At 42.9% G+C, this 20,688-nt stretch overlaps 1 protein-coding gene across 3 annotated transcripts in view; it reads left to right on the top strand.

Moving 5' to 3' along the window:
* LOC106600913 (GEM-interacting protein) overlaps nucleotides 1-20,688 on the top strand; it is a 50,356-nt gene that overhangs the window by 12,432 nt on the left and 17,236 nt on the right. For 2 of the 3 annotated variants that reach the window (XM_014192687.3, XM_014192690.3), the window contains exons 3-7: nucleotides 6,530-6,617; nucleotides 8,155-8,251; nucleotides 8,596-8,647; nucleotides 17,607-17,732; nucleotides 19,786-19,850. In XM_014192687.3, coding sequence (XP_014048162.3) covers nucleotides 6,530-6,617; nucleotides 8,155-8,251; nucleotides 8,596-8,647; nucleotides 17,607-17,732; nucleotides 19,786-19,850 — 428 coding nt within the window. Of the gene's footprint in view, nucleotides 1-1,667; nucleotides 2,073-6,529; nucleotides 6,618-8,154; nucleotides 8,252-8,595; nucleotides 8,648-17,606; nucleotides 17,733-19,785; nucleotides 19,851-20,688 lie in introns of those variants that run through there. The other variant, XM_014192689.3, reaches the window with a different exon arrangement.

The following is a 20,688-nucleotide window of genomic DNA, read 5'->3' as shown; positions in this document are numbered from 1 at the left end:
AAAAGACACCTTTCCACAGAAGCAATCAATCAATCAGATTCCAAACTCTCCACCATGGCTAAGACCAAAGAGCTCTCCAAGGATGTCAGGGACAAGATTGTAGACCTACACAAGGCTGGATGGGCTAGAAGACCGTCGCCAAGCAGCTTGGTGAGGTGGTGACGACAGTTGGTGCGATTATTCGCAAATGGAAGAAACACAAAAGAACTGTCAATCTCCCTCGGCCTGGGGCTCCATGCAAGATGGACGGGGCCATGTACCGTCAAATCTTGGGTGAGAACCTCCTTCCCTCAGCCAGGGCATTGAAAATGGGTCGTGGATGGGTATTCCAGCATGACAATGACCCAAAACACACGGCCAAGGCAACAAAGGAGTGGCTCAAGAAGAAGCACATTAAGGTCCTGGAGTGGCCTAGCCAGTCTCCAGACCTTAATCCCATAGAAAATCTGTGGAGGGAGCTGAAGTTTCGAGTTGCCAAACGTCAGCCTCAAAACCTTAATGACTTGGAGAAGATCTGCAAAGAGGAGTGGGACAAAATCCCTCCTGAGATGTGTGCAAACCTGGTGGCCAACTACAAGAAACGTCTGACCTCTGTGATTGCCAACAAGGGTTTTGCCACCAAGTACTAAGTCATGTTTTGCAGAGGGGTCAAATACTTATTCCCCTCATTAAAATGCAAATCATTTTATAACATTTTTGACATGCGTTTTTCTGGATTTGTTTGTTGTTATTCTGTCTCTCACTGTTCAAATAAACCTACCATTAAAATTATAGACTGATCATTTTTTTGTCAGTGGGCAAACGTACAAAATCAGCAGGGGATCAAATACTTTTTTCCCTCACTGTATGTTGTTATTGGATACAGTTACAGTTATTAAAGGTACAATTAGTATTCCCATTTCAAGATGTTTACTGCCTACTGCAACACTGGTGAGGACTGTTATCTAATGAGGTTGATGTTGAATTGCAGAGATGTGCATTTTCTATTTTATTTAACCAAGTCAGTTCAGAACAAAATATTATTTACAACGACGGCCTACCGGGGAGCAGTGGGTTAACTGTCTTGTTCAGAACACCAGATTTCTACCTTGTCAGCTCGGGGATTTGATCCAGCAACCTTTCGGTTACTGGCCCAACGCTCTAACCACTAGGCAACCTGCCGCCTCAAATGTAGTATCAATATCATTCAGCTTTCAACGCCCATGAGAGAGATCATTTTAGAGATCAAAGTTTGATCTCTGAACATCTGCACAACACAAACAGTATAACACAGAGGCCACAACACAAACAGTATAACACAGAGGTCACAACACAAACAGTATAACAGAGAGGTCACAACACAAACAGTATAACACAGAGGTCACAACACAAACAGTATAACACAGAGGTCACAACACAAACAGTATAACACAGAGGCCACAACACAAACAGTATAACACAGAGGTCACAACACAAACAGTATAACACAGAGGTCACAACACAAACAGTATAACACAGAGGTCACAACACAAACAGTATAACACAGAGGCCACAACACAAACAGTATAACACAGAGGCCAGCTCACTTTCTCTCTCTCTTTTTCCTCCTCCACCCTCTCACACATATCTAGCTACGTTCGGTATGACAACCTAGGTGTGACCTAGATTGACAGAGTCACACTTCCTCTTCATGATGGTGAAACCGTATTGGCCAACCTCGCTCTGCACTAGAGGAAGAGGACTCTGAGAGAACAAGAAGAGAAGGGTCAGACCCAGGCACTTTACCAGACAGCAGCATTGTGCTAGTCAAATGTTAGTGTGATTGAGTGCAACTAGAGGAAATCGAGCCCATTTCCTGCTCTGTCGCTGCTGTTTGTCATGTGTACGAGTACGCATTGCTAACGTTGATGGAATTGATAGATTGATTGATAGAAGGTTGATGGAACGTTGCTGGTGGAGCGGGGAAGATTGATGGGGTTGCTGTGGTAGATGCTGGTTTGGGGCTAGGTACACTTGTGATATTTAGTCTCAAATAGAGATGGAGAGGGAAGAAGAACCCGAAGTTAATGAGAAGGAGCACTCCAAAACCCCAGGTGAGTAACAACAAGAGAAAACAGAAGATTGTTATCATTTGGGCCAGTTTTCAGTGCTCAGATGAAGCCTACTCCTGGACCAAAGCATGCTCAATGGAGAATAGTCTCCATCTGGGTCTGGGAAACCATTAATTTGGGTAGAAAAGGAGGTGAGAAAATGTTTCAGGGAAGGTGTGTGAATGTGTATGTTTTACTATCCTTGTGGGGACCAGAAGTTCTCACAAGGATACTTTGGACAAGTTTTGGTCAGTCCTCACAAGGAAAAAGGCTATTTTAGGCTTAGGGGTTAGGTTTAGGGTTAGGATTAAGGTTAAGGGTTAGGGCTTAGGGAAAATAGGATTTTGAATGGGAATCAATTGTTTGGTCCCCACAAGGATAATACAAAAAAAAACGTGTGTGTGTGTGTGTGTGTGTGAGCATGCTACATCCTCCCAGTCAGTGCAGGATCAGTGAACCTCCTGAACTCATCCTCCATTTTGCGTGTTGGCGTGTGCCGTTCGTGAAACATATATCTTTTTTTTTATTTTTTATTAAGCTCTTGAAACCATCAAGTCAGGGACGTCAGTCTCCATCATTTTAAGAGAAAATGGTTTGACGGGAAACAAATACTATTTGAACCCACTCTCGATCTCCCTCTAGAACTCTGCCATGCACAGTCGGCTATAGGGCCCTGCTTTCTGTTAGACTAAGGGCTCGATTCAACCCATATTGCCGAAGTTCAGCACCATAGCTTGCTTAATATTTCAAGGTCATTTCTGATTGAGCCGCCATGTGCAGCGTTTACCGTGAATGCGGTTTCCGCGTAGGAGGGAACGTTGCTTATCAATGTAATTTGCGCTATAGAGCTGAACATGGTTGTTTACAGTTCTTACCTGTCTTCTACTGCCGTATGAACAGAACTGTGCTAAGGCGAATAAACAAGAACATTGTGTCTTCTGAGCAAAACATGACACACATCACAAGCAGGATGTGGTCGACCTAAATGGAGACAGAGCGAGAGAGGGAGGAGAGATGAAAAAATATCTACACTGGGAGTTGAGTGTTTTTGCATATTGACTGGGTTTTAAGCCTCATATGCAGTCTCAGCACATGATGCTAGCCCGCAAACGTCTGTTGAGTGAGACTACAGCATTAGGTTGTAGTCAGGGTTGGGTAGGTTACTTTCTACATGTAATCTGTTTACAGTTACAAGTTACCTGTCCAAAATTGTAATCAGTAATGTAACTTTTGTATTACGCAAACTCAGTAACGTAATCGGATTGCATTCTGTTACTTTTAGATTACTTTCCCTTTAAGAGGCATGAGAAGAAGACAAAAATGTATGTTACCAATTGAACGACATCTTTTGCAGGATAAATCAATGTTAAAGTTTATATAGCTGGCCATATATGGATGTTATATTTTACTTTATGGGTTGGTTACGTAGGCTTCTTCTTTCTCCTACATATAATAATATGATTAAATTATATCTTTACATTAAAAACCAAAGTCTATCAGCGTTCCAGTCATTCCGATAAATGTTATACACCTTGATCGTCAAGAATTGGCTACTTGCAAATATGGAAGTATAGATTAGCCAAATTGATTTACCTGAGCATGACCCCAAAACTAAAGACTTATTAGCCAGCCCTATTCTGTTGTTTATGATTTTGTTGTCGCGGAGGACTGATTGGGCTCATTGATTTGAGTTGAAAAATGGAATGGCATGCTTTACCAAGAGTGTTTAAAGCTGTCATCATGGCAAAGGGTGGATACTTTGAAGAATCTAAAATATATTTGGATTTGTTTAACACTTTTTTGGTTACTACATGATTCCTTATGTGTTATTTCATAGTTTTGATGTCTTCACTATTGTTTTACAATGTAGAAAATAGTAAAAATAAAGAAAAATCCTTGGAATGAGTAGGTGTCCAAACTTTTGACTGGTACTGTATATGTAATTTATAAGTCCAAAAATAGATGTAGCAACTACAGATTACCACTTTAAATCTATCAAAAGTGTGCAAATTTGAGCAAGTGTTCATTAGGACTATGGATTATTTTTTATCAGCATGAATTAGATTGAGCAATACAAGCCCCACTTTTATTCCATAGTCCTGGATCCGCACTATGCAGCTGTTGCAAGAGCGCATTTTTCACTGGCTGTCCACTGGTTTGAAGAACAATGATTGATAAGCAGCTTAAACTTCTTGAATTCAACCATTATCATGTTCAAATACACATTTAGATTTGTGAACAGCCATCCACAACGACCTGTAGCCTACAAAAGCCTATTCCTGCTCTTTTCCCGCGATCCATCAAACACATTTGGTGCGTCATCATTGCGGTCTCTACTTGTGGTCAGACTCGCTCAGGTGGAACAAATTTACATTTGCGCCTTTTTTCAATGCTGATTTTAATGTCTTTGAGAAGAAGTGTCAACAACAACAAAAAAAATCACAAAAATCTTTTCAGAATTTAATAGTACTCCTCGAAGTAATCAGCTAGTTTTTCAAAAGTATTGGTCATCTGATGTGTCACGTCACGACAGTTCCCCGTCCAGAGCTTCCGACGACAGTTCCCCGTCCAGAGCTTCCGACGACAGTTCCCCGTCCAGAGCTTCCGACGACAGTTCCCCGTCCAGAGCTTCCGGTGACAGTTCCCCGTCCAGAGCTTCCGGCGACAGTGCCCCGTCCAGACCTTCCGGCGACAGTGCCCCGTCCAGAGCTTCCGGCGACAGTGCCCCGTCTAGAGACGGCCCTCCAGTCCGGAGCTCCCAGAGACGGCCCTCCAGTCCGGAGCTCCCAGAGACGGCCCTCCAGTCCGGAGCTCCCAGAGTCGGCCCTCCAGTCCGGAGCTCCCAGAGTCGGCCCTCCAGTCCGGAGCTCCCAGAGTCGGCCCTCCAGTCCGGAGCTCCCAGAGTCGGCCCTCCAGTCCGGAGCTCCCAGAGTCGGCCCTCCAGTCCGAGGTCTTCAGCGATGCACCTTAGTCCAGAGACTTTGGGAGGGGTAAATAATAATAAGCAGTTAGCGGGGGTGGACAGGTTAGGTTGGGGAGTAAGGCCGGAGCCTGAGCCACCTCCGTAGTTGGAGGTTAGGGAGGGGGGGGTGTAGCACAAGAACTGTCGGTGACGGTGGCCACCCTCCCTTCCCTCCCTTTAGTTAGGGGATTTTTTTTGTGTTGGGGTTTATTTTTGTGTTTTTTTTAAATTGTTGTTTAAAGTGCATCCGGGGTCTGCACCTTTGGGGGGGGGGGGGTACTGTCACGTCCTGACCAGTAAAGGGGCTGTTTGTTATTGTAGTTTGGTCAGGGCGTGGCAGGGGGTGTTTGTTTAGGGTGTTTCGGGGTTGTTTGGGTTATGTTCTATGTTAGTGTATTTCTATGTTATTTCTAGTTGGTCTATTTCTATGTGGTGTTTATTGGGTTGACCTTCAATTGGAGGCAGCTGCTTCTCATTGCCTCTGATTGAAGGTCCTATTTATAGGGGTGTTTGTTCTATGGGGGTTTGTGGGTAGTTGTTTAGTGTTTGTTGCACCTGACGGGACTGTTTGGAGTCGTTTGTTTTTGTATACATGTTTATTTTGTTTTTCCTTCTTCAAAATAAAAAAAGAAGATGAGTATACATTTTCCCGCTGCGTTTTGGTCCACTCCTTACGACAATCGTGACATGATGACAATATTTTGCTGGTAACGTAACGGATTACAGTTATTACACGTAATCCGTTACTCCCCAACCCTGGTTGTAGTTCACTCAGAGTTAATGTACTACCATCGTTCAGTTTTGGGTGTCATCAACCTGTATTTTCCCCAGCTGAGTCATGTATTGTAAATGCCTAGCCTGGTTAAACCAGGCTTAACGCTGCACTCAGTAGTGAGCACAGCATTCAGTCTGTCCTAGGAAATGCATTCCACCATCTATGTATCAAATGAACAGAAACCCTTTGTTGGAGTTGCATTTCTCCTTTTTCTCTGTTTATTTCCAGTCCTTCCCATATTAGATGTTATAAAACAAGTAAATACGCTTGTCTGCCTTTCACACAAAGTTTAAAACCATTCCGAGCCATCTCAGCAGTACTTAGTGTGATTTAATGGGTGACCGACAGCGATATGCGTTTTTCACCAGAGGCTGGGGAATTGAAAGACAACAGTGTTACAGCTAATGCCTTTTACACGAACATACAATCACACATCTGAGGGCTCAGTCACCACCACCACCACCACCCTTCAAATCCACAAACGTCTTTATTTCCTTGCACATTGTTTAACAACTGGGTGTCGGCTGTTGGTTTACCCTTTATTTGTTATTTCTAAAAATAGAACATATTTCGTAAGCTGTTTTTTTTTTTTTACAGATCCATTTTTGAGAGCTGCAAAAAGCAATTTCAATTTGTGTGTTTTTTTATAATATTTATTTTATGAAAAGGAAAGAGCATTTGGCCTCTCTTGCTCACATGTTTGTCCTCCATCTTTTACCCCAGATGTGACGGTCCCCAACAAATCAGAGACCAAGCGCTACAGTGAGATCTTCCGGGACTTCGATAATTTTGAACTCTCTTTGGTCAACTCGTAAGTCTGACTTTTAGATTCACTCATCATGTACACACGTATTACCATTGTCACCCTCCACGTCATAATCAGTCCATCATTCTAGAACACCTTGACATGTTTTACATTTTAGTCCTTTAGCAGACTCTTATGCAGAGCGACTTACAGTGCATTCATCTTAAGGTAGCTCGGTGAGACAATCACATATCACATTCATAGTAAGTAAAGCACTTCCTCAATAAGGCAATTATCAGCAGTGAGCTAGTAAGAAAGACCAATGTGACTGTTAGTGCAGGAATTACTTTTTTATTTGTTGGGGGGGGGGGGGTCTGCTACTAGTTGCCAGAAAGAGGAAGTGTATACCTACGTGAGATTATAAACCGAGTATATTCTTCCTCTTACATCTATGTGGATATACAGTACCAGTCAAACGTTTGGACACACCTACTCATTCAAGGGTTTTTCTTTATTTTTACTATTTTCCAGGTGTGTCCAACCTTTTGACTGGTACTGTACCTTAGTTTGATAGGTCCTATTTAAGAGTAAGCCTTCATAATGGTATCTTAGGTTTCTTCATAAATCATTCATAAGCAATTGCAATGCTATATAGAAGGTGGAAAATGGGTTATGTCGCATTTGTCAGTGCACCAGATGTAAGGACCTGAAAGTAATACCTTTTATATATTCTGAACGCAAATATAAACGCAACATGTAAAGTGTTGGTCCTATGTTTCATTAGCTGAAATAAAAGATCCCAGAAATGTTCCATATGCACAAAAAAAATGATTTCTCTCAAATGGTGTTCACAAATTTGTTTACATCGACTGTTAGTGAGCATTTCTCCTTCGCCAAGATAATCCATCCACCTGACATGTGTGGCATATCAAGTAGCTGATTAAACAGCATGATCATTATACAGGTGCACCTTATGCTGGGGACAATAAAAGGCCACTGTAAAATGTGCAGTTTTGTCACACAACACAATTCCACAGATGTCTCAAGTTTTGCAATTGGCACGCTGACTGCAGGAATGTCCACAACAGCTGTTGCCATATAATTTAACGTACATCTCTCTACCATAAGCCACCTCCAACGTCATTTTAGAGAATTTGGCAGTACGTTCAACCGGCCTCACAACCACAGACCACGTGTAACCACGCCAGCCCAGGACCTCCACATCCGGCTTCTTTACCGGCGGGATCATCTGAGGAGGGTGGGCTGGTGCTGAGGAGTATTTCTGTGTGTAATAAAACCCTTTTGTGGTGAAAAACAAATTCTGATTTAACTGGGCCTGGCTCCCCACCCATGGCTGTGCCCCTGCCCAGTCATGTGAAATCCATAGATTCGGGCCCAATGAATTTATTTCAATTGACTGATTTCCTTATATGAAGTGTAACTTAGTAAAAATCGTTGAAATTGTTGCATGTTGCGTTTATATTTTTGTTAAGTATAGTATGAATTTGCGCAGAAATAATAAGTGAAGCATCTAGTAATTCTAAAGGATTTACGAAGGCTTCATAAAGCCATTATAACATGTGTCTGCCCTCTGCTCCATCAGCACTGTGGAGGAGATGTTTCTAGACCCTGACTCCCAGTCAATCGCTGAGACCGTCTCTACGGAAACCACCGACAACACTGAGCTGGATCACGTGACGGTGGGGGAGCAGTACTATCAGTCAATCAATTAACTAATCAACATTATTTATAAAGCCATTTTTACACCAGCAGTTGTCACAAAGTGCTTTACAGATACCCAGCCTAAAAACAAACAATCAATCAATCAATCAATCGTTACTATGTCATCTCTGTCAATCAATCAACATTTTTTTCTAGCCTGGTGCTCCGTTGTGTTGATACTTTTGGTACCGTTTGTACTAGCCAACAGGGGAATCATTTTGAATTTAGGTTCCGCTCATATTCTACTGATGCGAAGTACAGTGTATATCGTCTTGTCTCCAAATCCATTTCTCTGTGTAATGGTCTGTATTCTGCCCTGCAGTGTGAGGATGTCTACCCCCCAGATGGTGATGACAAAGATGGAGGTCTATCAGGTATGTTTGTAATACAATCAAATGTATTTATAAAGCCCTATGTACATCAGCAGATGTCACAGAGTGCTTATGCAGAACGTGGCGTGTTGTATGCATGTGTGTTTTTCCATTTTGTTTTATTTCAGTTCAAATCACTTATACTGACTCGAAATGACCCCAACCCTGGTGTGAGTAACGGAGGTGGTTTGTTGGTTCAGCGTGATGAGTAACCTTGCCAGAGACATGAAGACTTGCATTAGCTCCCACACCTAAAACCTACTTAGGCTATAGCTCAGTGGGCTGAGGCATGTAGCACACAGGTGACCCAGGTTCAACCCCAGTTGGTAACATGTGCAAACCCTTGTGGTTTAGGCTTAGGCTTCAGTATCCATGGTGTGCAGCAGGGCATTTGTAAAGGCTAAGAGAGATTTCGTTACATTACAGCCAGCAGTAATTAGAGGACAGGGGTTATGGTTGTAATGTGTTGAAGGTGACTAGTCTCTGTGATCTCTATCACCAGCACCATATGTTCCTCGTGTCCATTACTCATTTTAGACAGAAGATGTGGTACTGTATGTTACCTGCAAAAAATATAAGGCAATGTTTGTATGACTAGCCCCTTATATACAGTGCATTCGGAAAGCATTCAGACCCCTTGACTTTTTCCACATTTTGTTACTTTACAGCCTTATTCTAAAATGTATTAAATCGTTTTTTTCCCTTATCAGTCTGCACATAATACCCCATAATGAAAAAATAAAAATAGGTTTTTAGAAATATTACATTTACATAAGAATTCAGACCCTTTACTCAGTACTTTGTTGAAGCACCTTTGACAGTGATTACAGCCTCGAGTCTTCTTGGGTATAACGCTACAAGCTTGGCACACCTGTATTTGGGGAGTTTCTCCCATTCTTCTCTGCAGATCCTCTCAAGCTCTGTCAGGTTGGATGGGGAGCGTTGCTGCACAGTTATTTGCAGGTCTCTTCAGAGATCATCGATTGGATTCAAGTCCGGGCTCTGGCTGGGCCACTCAAGGACATTCAGAGACTTGTCCCGAAGCCACTCCTGTTGGAAGGTGAACCTTCGCCCCAGTCTGAGGTCCTGAGTGCACTGGAGCAGGTTTTCATCAAGGATCTCTACTTTGCTCCGTTCATCTTTCCCTCGATCCTGACTAGTCTCCCAGTCCCTGCCACTAAAAAACATCCCTCAGCATGATGCTACCACCACCATCCTTCACCGTAGGGATGGTGCCAGGTTTCCTCCAAATGTGACGCTTGGCATTCAGAACAAAAAGTTCAATCTTGGTTTCATCAGACCAGAGAATCTTGTTGATCATGGTCTGAGAGTCTTTAGGTGCCTTTTGACAAACTCCAAGCGGGCTGTCATGTGCCTTTTACTAAGGAGTGGCTTCCATCTGGCCACTCTACCATAAAGGCCTGATTGATGGAGTGCTGCAGAGAAGGTTCTCCCATCTCCATAGAGGAACTCTAGAGCTCTGTCAGAATGACCATCAGGTTCTTGGTCACCTCTCCAGAGGGTGTGACAATAAGTCTTGTACAAACTTGGACCCAGGCGCAGAGAAACACAGCAGGCAGAGGTGAGGATAAATCCAGAACATTTACTGAAGCTTACACAGCAAAAACAACAAAGCACTGGCACATGAATCACTAAACAAAACAAGAGACCTGAGCAACCGGCCCAGTCCACAGAGGACCTAATAGTCATACACTAGGTGAACCCAATAAACCCAAATCAGGCTCACCTGGACACTAGAAAACACAGGTGGACTCCAATCAAGTTGTAGAAACATCTTATGGACGATCAAAAGAAACAGGATGAACCTGAGCTCAATTTCAAGTCTCATAGCAATATACTTATGTTAATAGGGTATTTCTGTTTTTTTATTTTTAATACATTTGAGAGAGAAAAAATGAAAAACCTGTTTTCGCTTTGTCATTATAGGGTATACTGTGTAGATTGATGTGGATTTATTTATTTTTTAATCCATTTTAGAATAAAGCTGTAACGTAAGAAAATGTGGAAAAAGTCAAGGGGTCTGAATACTTTCTGAATGCTCTGTAAGGCAATATTTATTTCAAACAGCCCCTTATTACCAGTTGTTTGCAGGTATACCCCTTTTATACATATCAGTGGGTAATTGGCAAATTCGGAGGGTTGGGGGTTGTTGTTGAACCATGGGGGCTGTTTGCATTTCAAATGAGGGAGGTGTTAAACAATGGAAGTGTTAATGAATTTACCTGCAAGAAATCTGAGAACCATTCACACAGACCCAATACCTGTATTTTGGTTACAGGGTCAGTATAAATACAGGAATCATGACTAGGTGGGTTTTATTGTGCCATGTTTTTCTACCCCCTATGCTTTTCAGAAATACAAAAAAATCTGGCATAAAAATGCGGGCATGGTAAATTTGTGTGGTTTTGGTCTTTATGTGAAAGGAACGCAAGAGTCCAAGCCATTCTCTTCTGGAAACACTGGTGACTGACACTAATAGACAGCCAATCCAGGTGGGAGGTGATGAGTGATGTGGGTGGGACTAGTGGGGTGATAGCCAGTCACGGTGGTTAATCTCCACCTGTTCAACCTGTCTTGTTGACGTGTAATTAGCCGGTGGCACTAATTGCTTCTGTGTTAACGAGATTAGGAGAAGACGGGAGAGGGTGGGGGGAGAGAGAGGATTAGAGCTGCAGACAGATGCTCTCTGGTTTACCAATCAGGCATATCCATCAAAACAGGAGAGAGAGGGAGGGAGGGAGAGGGGAAGGAAGGGATGAGAGAGGGGGAGAGAAGGAGATAGAGGTCGAGGGAATGCGAGAGGAAGGGAGGGATGTGGGAGTGAGGGAGAAAGGGAGGGATAGGGGAGGTAGAGCGGGATGGGGGAAAAGAGAGGGGGAGATCCCTTACGGGAAAAAACTACATCAATTTCACATGTGATCTCATGTGAAGTTAATATGATTACATGTGATATGTTAAAGAAGCATGTGATAGCATGAAACTACACATGTGAAAACATTTAAGCACATGTGAAAACATGATCTCATGTGAAATAAATGTGACGACATGGGAATGCAACATTTCCACAGGTGATACCATGAAAATAAACGTGACAACATTTTGAAGTTTTTCCATGTGAAAGTGCAAATTAGATTTTCACACATTTGAAAATGCAATTCCACATGTGAGAGTTAGGTTATAACATGTGAAACTGCAAATTCCACATGTGAAAAGATGGTGTGCACATGTGAACAACTGACCTCATTTGTGTCTCTTTTGTTTTCACATGTGAAAATTTCAGCTCAACATGTGAAAAAAGTTATAGGAAGTCATGAAATGATATAGGCGTTTTAAGGTAACTGGTGCGCTGATCAGCTAAAAGAGTGTCATTTAAAAAAATAATCTATGACAACATCATTACCTTAGACATCAAATCAAATTTTATTGGTCACACACACATATTTAGCAGATGTTATTGTGGGTGTAGCGAAATGCTTGTGTTTCTAGCTCCAACAGTGCAGTAGTATCTACGTTTTCACAACAATGCACACAAATCTAAAAGTCAAAGAATGGACATAAGAAATATAAATATTAGGACAATATGACGCCCCCTGGGATTTGAAGTGCGCTTATCTTTCTGCTGCGCCACAAAGCCTGTATCATTCTCAGAAGTCCCCTGCACGTTCATTACATATAATACCTCTCTGCACTGCTTTTTTTTTATATCAGTTAATATGACTATTCTCTCATCATTGATTCCATTGACTTATTTCAGTAATTTGAGGGTTTTCTGTATCGTTGTCTAATGTTGGTGAGGCATATAATTCTGTTTTAATATTACTCCTGAATGGATAACTAGGATAAATATAATAGTTTTCTTGAGTGTATTATACAAAGCTGAGATTGTACTATTAAGTCAAAAGTATAAGAATACAGGTGAAACTAGTCAATGACACAGACATGGTGGCGTAGCAGGAAGATCTGAATGCTGTGAACCAAGAGGTTGTGAGTTCAAATCCCAGGTGAGGACCTGTTGAATAATTATTACTGTATAAATAAACATACGCAATGTAATCATGTGTGTCAAATATGTAGGTTGGAAACACTGCGGTTATTTCGTGACGTTCCGGCGACATTCATTTTATTCACAACGCTTTGAAATGTTTTCCCCCCTACTGAACGCAGCCCACTTGTTTCTCTAGGAAGTGTGTATGTATGTAGGGATGTCCTTTGACCCCATTAAACCCCAATTCCATGGACACAGACACAGGTTGCCGTAATGGAGATTAAGGATTACAGGACCACGTAGAGCAGTGTTTAAATAAGACATTAGAATGGAAACATCCTGGAGCCGTGCCTAGTCGCTGTGCTGCACGCCACGGAAGGCCTCACGTCACCCACTGCAGCGCACCAGACAGCCACCTCTTCTTGGTGCGGGTTGCCCCTAGATGCTGATCTTTTTTTGTGTGTTGTAAGATTTTATTTGATCTTTTAGAAACGGTACAAAATATACACATACAAACGGCAACATCATACAAACATCAACTACATCACAACCGCCCAGACCCGTAAGCACAGACCCCAATCTCCAGCCCCCCTGCATCACTTTCCGTCACATGGCCTAAAACTGCACTATTTCTCTCCGTAGCCCACCCACTTTCAATATTTAAATAATAAATCATTACATTTTTCCATTGTGCTAATGATGGCGGATTGATTGATTTCCAAGTTTTTAGTATACGTAATTTTTTTTCAAGATGAGCGATGAAAAGAGAATCGTTCAACCCATCGGGTATCTCACGACACCCCCATATGCCATGTCTTGAAATATGCAGACCGACAGATTAAAGGGAAGTTTACATTGTAATACTTCTGACAGCCAACTGTCTAGGTCCCGTGTGGCTCAGTTGGTAGAGCATGGTGTTTGCAACGCCAGGGTTGTGGGTTCGATTCCCACGGGGGACCCGTACGAAAGAAGAAAAAAAATGTAGGAAATGTATGCATTCACTACTGTAAGTCGCTCTGGATAAGAGCGTCTGCTAAATGACTAAAATGTCAAATGTAGCTCCGCCTACAACTTTCGGGCTTTATAGCGTTCCCAGAAAGCTTGGATTGTCGAGTCATTATTCATTTTATACTTCAGACATGACTCTGCCATTGTGCTGTAGAATTTGTCAATTTTGTCTCTTGTATAATACATTCTATACATTAGTTTATACTGGGTTAAGCATACATTTTCGTTAACTGTAATTTTGGTAACACTTTACTTAACACCCAGCCTACGTGGTCATAACCATGCTATAATATGTCAAAACAGCTGACAGAACTTGTCATAACCTGTCATAATATGGTCATAACACTGTCATGACCCATATATTTACACCTGTTGTGACATATATTGCATTATTTTATGGATGGTTATGACACCTACATACTAGTGTCAAACCCCACATTTATTCAAATGTCTTTTTTACCTGCCAAGAAGTTTCCATTCGTTTCAAAGTTTATTTCTTAAGTCCTTTCATGTTTTTTTTCATCGTACAGTATTTTTTAAGTAACTTCTAGAAAATACACTATGACACTGTCATAAAGGATTATGACCATCCTATGTCACTTTACTTGGACTAACAAAATACACTCTATGACACTGTCAAGAAGCATTATGACCATCATAATCGTATAAGCCAATCACGTACATTCCCTTATAAACTGGGTTGTTCGAGGCCTGAATGCTGATTAGCTGACAGCTATGGTATATCAGACCGTATACCACGGGTGTCATGGTATACGGTCATGGTATATCATCCCAGTCATCAGCCACAAAGCTTTGGGATAGGTGCACGTCGGACATTAATGTGTGTGCAATTACAATGATAGTTTAATATGGTCAATTTCAGAAAATGTTATATAACGTAAACATATTGTTGACAGGTAGGCTATAGTGTAATGGAACGTTTTGCCTTGTGTGGTAGGTTTTGTGGGTTTGGACAGTTATGTAGGTGTCTTATATGTCACAACAGGTCTAAATATATGTGTCATGGCAGTGTACGTCAGCTGTTTCGACATGTTATGACATGGTTATGTGTTATGACGCTGGCTATCAAGTGAAGTGTTAGCGTAATTCTGTTAGTTATGCTCCAACTTTACGTCCACCTTGTGCCAACATCCGTTCTTTTTAAGTCTTGGTTCCAATAGTTTATATTTTTTTTTCTAAGAGATTGTCAGTTGGTTAGGCTCTCTGCAAGGTTTTATATATCTTACCTGTCATATGAACATCCTTTTCTGACTCAAATAAGATTCCCTAAATGATGCTCTGGTGCCCAAAAGATGTAAAAATCGAGTCGTAATAGGTCACTTTTAAGTTGCATGTATTTGAAACGATCAAATATGATCTTTTGGTCAATTTGGCATTTTCCCCACTAATGGTTAAGGTTAGGATTGGGGAGAGGAAGCTGATACTAGATCTGTACCTAGGGGAAACTTTACCCCGGAGCACCTCTTCTTTACCGTGTTACTAAGCATATAGCTATACCTTCCCTCTAAGTGCCCTCCTCCTCTCTCTTCATTCAGTTACATCGAAAACAGAATCCTGCCCTCACCCTCACCCAACCCACTCTTCCCAATCCCATATTCTCCCAGCTACCCCCTCACCCGTTTGGAGCTGATCTGTAATAAGTCAAATGGAGGGGCGAGGCGTGGGGCTGCGGATAGGGAGCGAGCGGTGGGGGGGGTAGGGTGGTAGGGCTGATGAGTTGAGTGGTCCGTGCCGTGGCCTGCTTTCTGTAATGCCTGTCGTCTGCCCCGTCGGGTTGACATTGATCCTTGCACTGTATATGTGCGCGTGTCAACTGTGTTGTTTATCTGTGTTAGTTGGTGTCAAGGGTAAATAACAGTATGGACCGAGTTCGGAGCTTGTGTAACTAACTACTGTCGGCACTTGTGTAACACAAGTTGACATTCTGACAGTCGTATATCAATATTCCTGATTTACTGTAATTCCACTAACCTACAGCTGTGAAGTTCTCTCTACTGAGACAGAAAGGGAGAGAGAGAGAGAGAGAAAGAGAGATTGGGAGAGGGCGAGAGAGAGAGAGATGGGGGGGGAGATCATGTACAGAAAAAATGCTGTAAGGAGGAGCATCCATAATCAGTTTGTACTGAGCTCTAACCCGTTCCTCACCCCATCCACCCTCATAGTCCTCCTGACAGGGTCTGCAAGTCGCACACACACACACACACACACACACACACACACCAGGAGGTAAAACCTGGTTGTGATCTAAAGCCTGTCACTCCACAATCTGGACCTGCCCTCTCTGGATAATCCATAGTCCCAGAAGCCAGCACAGGCAGAGCGGAGCGAGAGGACACACACACACACACACACACACACACAAGTGGCACAGGGACACTCGTTGCCGAAGTGTGAAGGGGTGCCCACAAGAGAGGGAGACAGGGAGCTAGAGCGAGAGAGAGAGAGAGAGAGTACAACGCAGCACAACACAGCAAGTCTTCATCGTTTTTGGTGGATTTTGCTCTCCGACATGGAGTTACTTGGAGCTACTTGTTTCAAGAGAGAAGCCCGTTGTTATCTGCTCTTCTCTCACTCTTGGAACTGAGAGCGGCGTCTGTGACAACACACAGAGAGGACTCGAGCTCAGAATTAGAGTGTAGGACACAATGCATCTCTGTGTTGGAGAAGAAGAAGTGAAACAGGAAATAGACTTCTCAGAAGACTGCGGTATTGACAGATCCAACAATCTATTTCTGTGCTGGCAGCTCGGCCGTGGACGGGTCAAAGAAGTGGAAGGACAGTGGTACCGAGAGTGACGCTGCGAGATCACGAGTGAGCAGGGGAAAAGAGGACTGAGAAAACACATGACAGGGAAAGAGAGAGCAGAAAGGAGAGAGCGGGAGGAAGGAAGAAAGATAGCAGATGACATGCGTTGCAAGATTGTTGCACATCGCCATCTGCTGTCACTGAGTCAGAGAGGAAGACGAGAGAGAGAGAGAGAGAGAGCAGTTGACTGACTTCAGACTGCTGTCAGTCACACCAACGCCCTGACTTCCATAACAACCACAACACAAAACACCCGCTCTGGTGTTGCCACATCGATTACAGCACTCTGGCACCGGGGAGTTGCCAGGGTGATCTTCTCAGACGTCACATTTTCTCTCTCTCTCTCTCTCTCTCTGACGGAGGAGGGGAGTGGTGGAACAGGTGCTGGAGGGAGGAGAGGAGGGGTTAGGAGCCAGAGAGAGGTAGAGAGAGGGAAGAGGAGAGGAGGTGTACCTAAAAAGCCTGTTTGGGACCCTCATGACATCCCTTTCTCTCTCTTTTCCTTTCTTCACTTCTGTCCGTCAAAGCACAGTCTGTTTAGCCCTGGAAGCAGCTGGTCTATGCTGGTACTGGAGAATTTCCTTGGGACGTTTAGATTTTCCCACATGATGACCTCTTGCTATGCGTGCTTTGAGATGACCAACCTATGACCACACCTCCACCCGTGGTGGTGTAGTAGTGACCACTTGGGCAACTGCAGCACCTGGAACTTGTGGACTCTGGGGACAAGCCCTTATGACAAGTCATTCTCAGTCTCTCTTCTCCATAGAGTTTGTTTGGCTAAAACCACAAAACCTGTTGTGGAAACAGAGCTATGTTTCTGATGAACTGAGAAATACCCTTTTCTGTCTGTTCTCTTTTATTCATTTTAGTCCTTTGTTGTTGTTTCTTGGATGACAAAGTATTCGGATTACATATTATTGATAGTATGGGACACAAAGCATACCCGTGAGCCCAGCTTTTCCCCTGGGAATCAGGGGGGGGGAGGGGTCTGTTTTGGACGCCCCGTGGGGGTCCAGACTGCCCCGTTGTGTGTGTTCTGGGGTAAAAAGCCCTCCTGACTGTGTGCCATCAGGGTGAGGTAGAGAGGATATGCAGTGATGCTGATGTACTCACTCTCAGTCCAGGAAGCAGACCTGGCTCTGTGTCGCTGTGAGGGAGGCGTGGAGCTGGCCCTGCAGTATGCCAAGATGTGGTGTCGCTACGCCAAGGACCTGCTGGCCTGGATGGAAAAGAGAATCAGCCTGGGTGAGTGGAGACGTGGGTGTGTACGTGGGTGTGGGTATTTCTATGTCTGTCTGCCTGTGTGTACGTGGTTGTGGGTGTGTTTGTTTCTGTGTCTGTCTGCCTGCTTGTCAGTCTGTCTCATATTCATACTTGCATATCTCACATTGACATAAACACATGATTTAATTAAAGTTAAGTGCACCTATCTCAAATTAGGGCATGGCCCATAGTGCATCACTGCAATGTGGTACAGACTCATTCAAAGTAACAAATGGACACAACTACCCAAGTATAACATATTCACAAACATATATTTGTAAATATGTGCTTGCATGTGAACAATGTGCTTTGCATATAAAGAAATGAAATAGTTCACACACCAAATGTGAAGTACATACCATGTTTCTGGCATTCATAGACAGTTAAACCTTCTCAAGACAATAATTTTAGGACAACACGAAAGGCTCTCTTATCCCTCTGTAAAAAAAGTAATTTTACGGGTATGGAACTGCAGTAACTACAGCAACCAAAGCTCTTCTCCTAGGAAAGACAAGCAGTTAGTCACTCTATTCCTGGAAAAGACAACAGAGTCTAAAGTAGGCCTACACTGCCATTAGAGAATGTGTGTTTATTCCTCAACTGTAATAGGATAATAGACCTTGTGGTTGAACCCTGTGTGGAAGGATAAACAGTATTCTCCACAGTACCCTCTGGTGGTAAAACTTCAGTATTACAAGGACTGTTATAAGGACCATTTACATTCCTAGTGAGCAAAAGTGGTTGAAAAGATATCAAAGAAAATAATTAACAATTTCAGGGACAGCAAGATAACACGGACCCCTTAGGTTGAGAAACACTGTTAGGGTATTACGTAGCGATATAACCTACCCTGAGAAAACACAGTTAGGGTATTACAGTATGATAAAACCTACCCTGATAAACACTGTTAGGGTATTACGGTATGATAAAACCTACCCTGAGTAACACTGTTAGGGTATTACTGAGCAATATAACCTACCCTGAGAACACTGTTAGGGTATTACGGAATGATAAAACCTACCCTGAGGAACCCTGTTAGGGTATTACGGAGCGGTATAACCTACCCTGAGGAACACTGTTAGGATAGTAGATCTGTATGGTTGGTAGCCAATGAGGATAACATGGAGTGGGCCAGCCACTCCCCCCAGGGGAACCCCACAGAGACTACAGGGCTTACAGGGCAGATTAACCAGGCCACAGCAGGAGAATGGACAGGATGGACAGCCTACGGTTCTGCTCTGTACTGTAGCTTTCTGTACTGTAATGTACTCTGCTATACCACACTGTAGTGTACTGCACTGTTCGGTGCTGTAGGAGGGCAAAGAGATCCGCTCACCAAGGTGCTGCCAAGCAGACCTGTGTTTTGATAGCTGTGTATAGGAAATGGAGAGAGGTCAGAGTGACACTGTAGGGGAAGTGGTCAGCGTAGAGGGAAAGGTCTGAGCCAGTGGTCAGAGGTCTGAGCCACTGTGGACAGTGGTCAGTTGAATGCAGTGGAGGCTGGTGGAAGGAGCTATAGGAGGGCTCATTGGGCTGGAACGGAATCAATGGACCGGTATCACACGCCAAACCTATAGAAAGCACACGTTTGACCCCGTTCCATTTATTCCATTCCAGGCATTACAACGAGCCCATCCTCCCATAGATCCTTCCACCAGCCTCCACTGGTTGAATGGTTGCAACGCTGCCACCACCGCATCAATATGGATCAGCAGATTAGTCTACTTGAAGTAGGGCAGCACTTAGGCAGCCAAAGCAGAGCATTGATTTTGATATTTGGTGATGTAAGCTGATCTGACCTCTCCTCTCTATGAGGTCTGATGGCCTGATATGGGATCTGATATGTTACATATTGGTTGTTATATCACCATTGAAAGGCATAAATGGAACACGCAACAGCTCCAAAAGTCATATGGATATTTGGCCTGATAAAAGCTTTTGACGAGACTGTCTGACAATATTGTTACGCTAATAAATTGTTTTTACTCAAATCAATCACGTCCCATCTTACTGACTTATTCTGGTCTGTTTGCAGAGCAAGAGTTTGCCAAGAACATCATAAAGGCAGCAGAGACGGCTAAGTCCTGTGTGGCTCAGCAGGTATGGATGCTTTTCTTGTCTCTCGTGTGCATGGGGCTGTACAGGTTGTACATGTGATGATGTGTACAGTAATGCATAGAAAAGTATTCAATTCATATCAGATGACTCTTCAGGCCTGTTATTAGCTACCTTAGTGGAATGCACTGAAAGTCGCTGTGCATAAAAGCGCCTGCTAAATTAGCAAAATAAAATGTTTTACAGCGCCTTGACTTTTTGCACCGTTTGTTGTGTTACGGCCTGAATTTCAAATGGATTAAATGTCTCTGGCCTACACACAATATCCCATAATGACAGAGTGGAATTATGTTTTTAGAAATAATTCATTAACAATGAAAAGCTGAAATGTTTAGAGTCAAGACTAAATATGTTCAGGAGTAAAAATGTGCTTAACAAGTCACATAATAAGTTGCATGGACTCTGTGTGCATTAATAATGTTTAACATGATTTTTGAATGACTACCTCATCTCTGTACCTCACACATACAATTATCTATAAGGTCCCTCAGTCGAGCAGTGAATTCCAAACACAGATTCAACCAGAAAAACCAGGGAGGTTTTTCCAATGCCTCGCAAAGAAGGGCAACTATTGGTAGATGGGTAAAAAAAAAAACAGACATTGAATATCCTTTTGAGCATGGTGAAGTCATTAATTACACTTTGGATGGTGTATCAATACACCCAGTCACTACAAAGATACAGGCGACCTTCCTAACTCAGTTGCAGGAGAGGAAAGAAACCGCTCAGGGATTTCACCATGAGGCCAATTTAAAACATTACAGAGTATAATGGCTGTGATAGGAGTAAACTGAGGATGAATCAACAACATTGTAATTACTTC

This window comes from Salmo salar, chromosome 03, assembly GCF_965601325.2.
Source record: "Salmo salar chromosome 03, fSalSal1, whole genome shotgun sequence".
NCBI lineage: Eukaryota > Metazoa > Chordata > Actinopteri > Salmoniformes > Salmonidae > Salmo > Salmo salar.
Note: the sequence above shows the minus strand (reverse complement) of the source record. Positions and strands in the feature narration are given on the sequence as shown.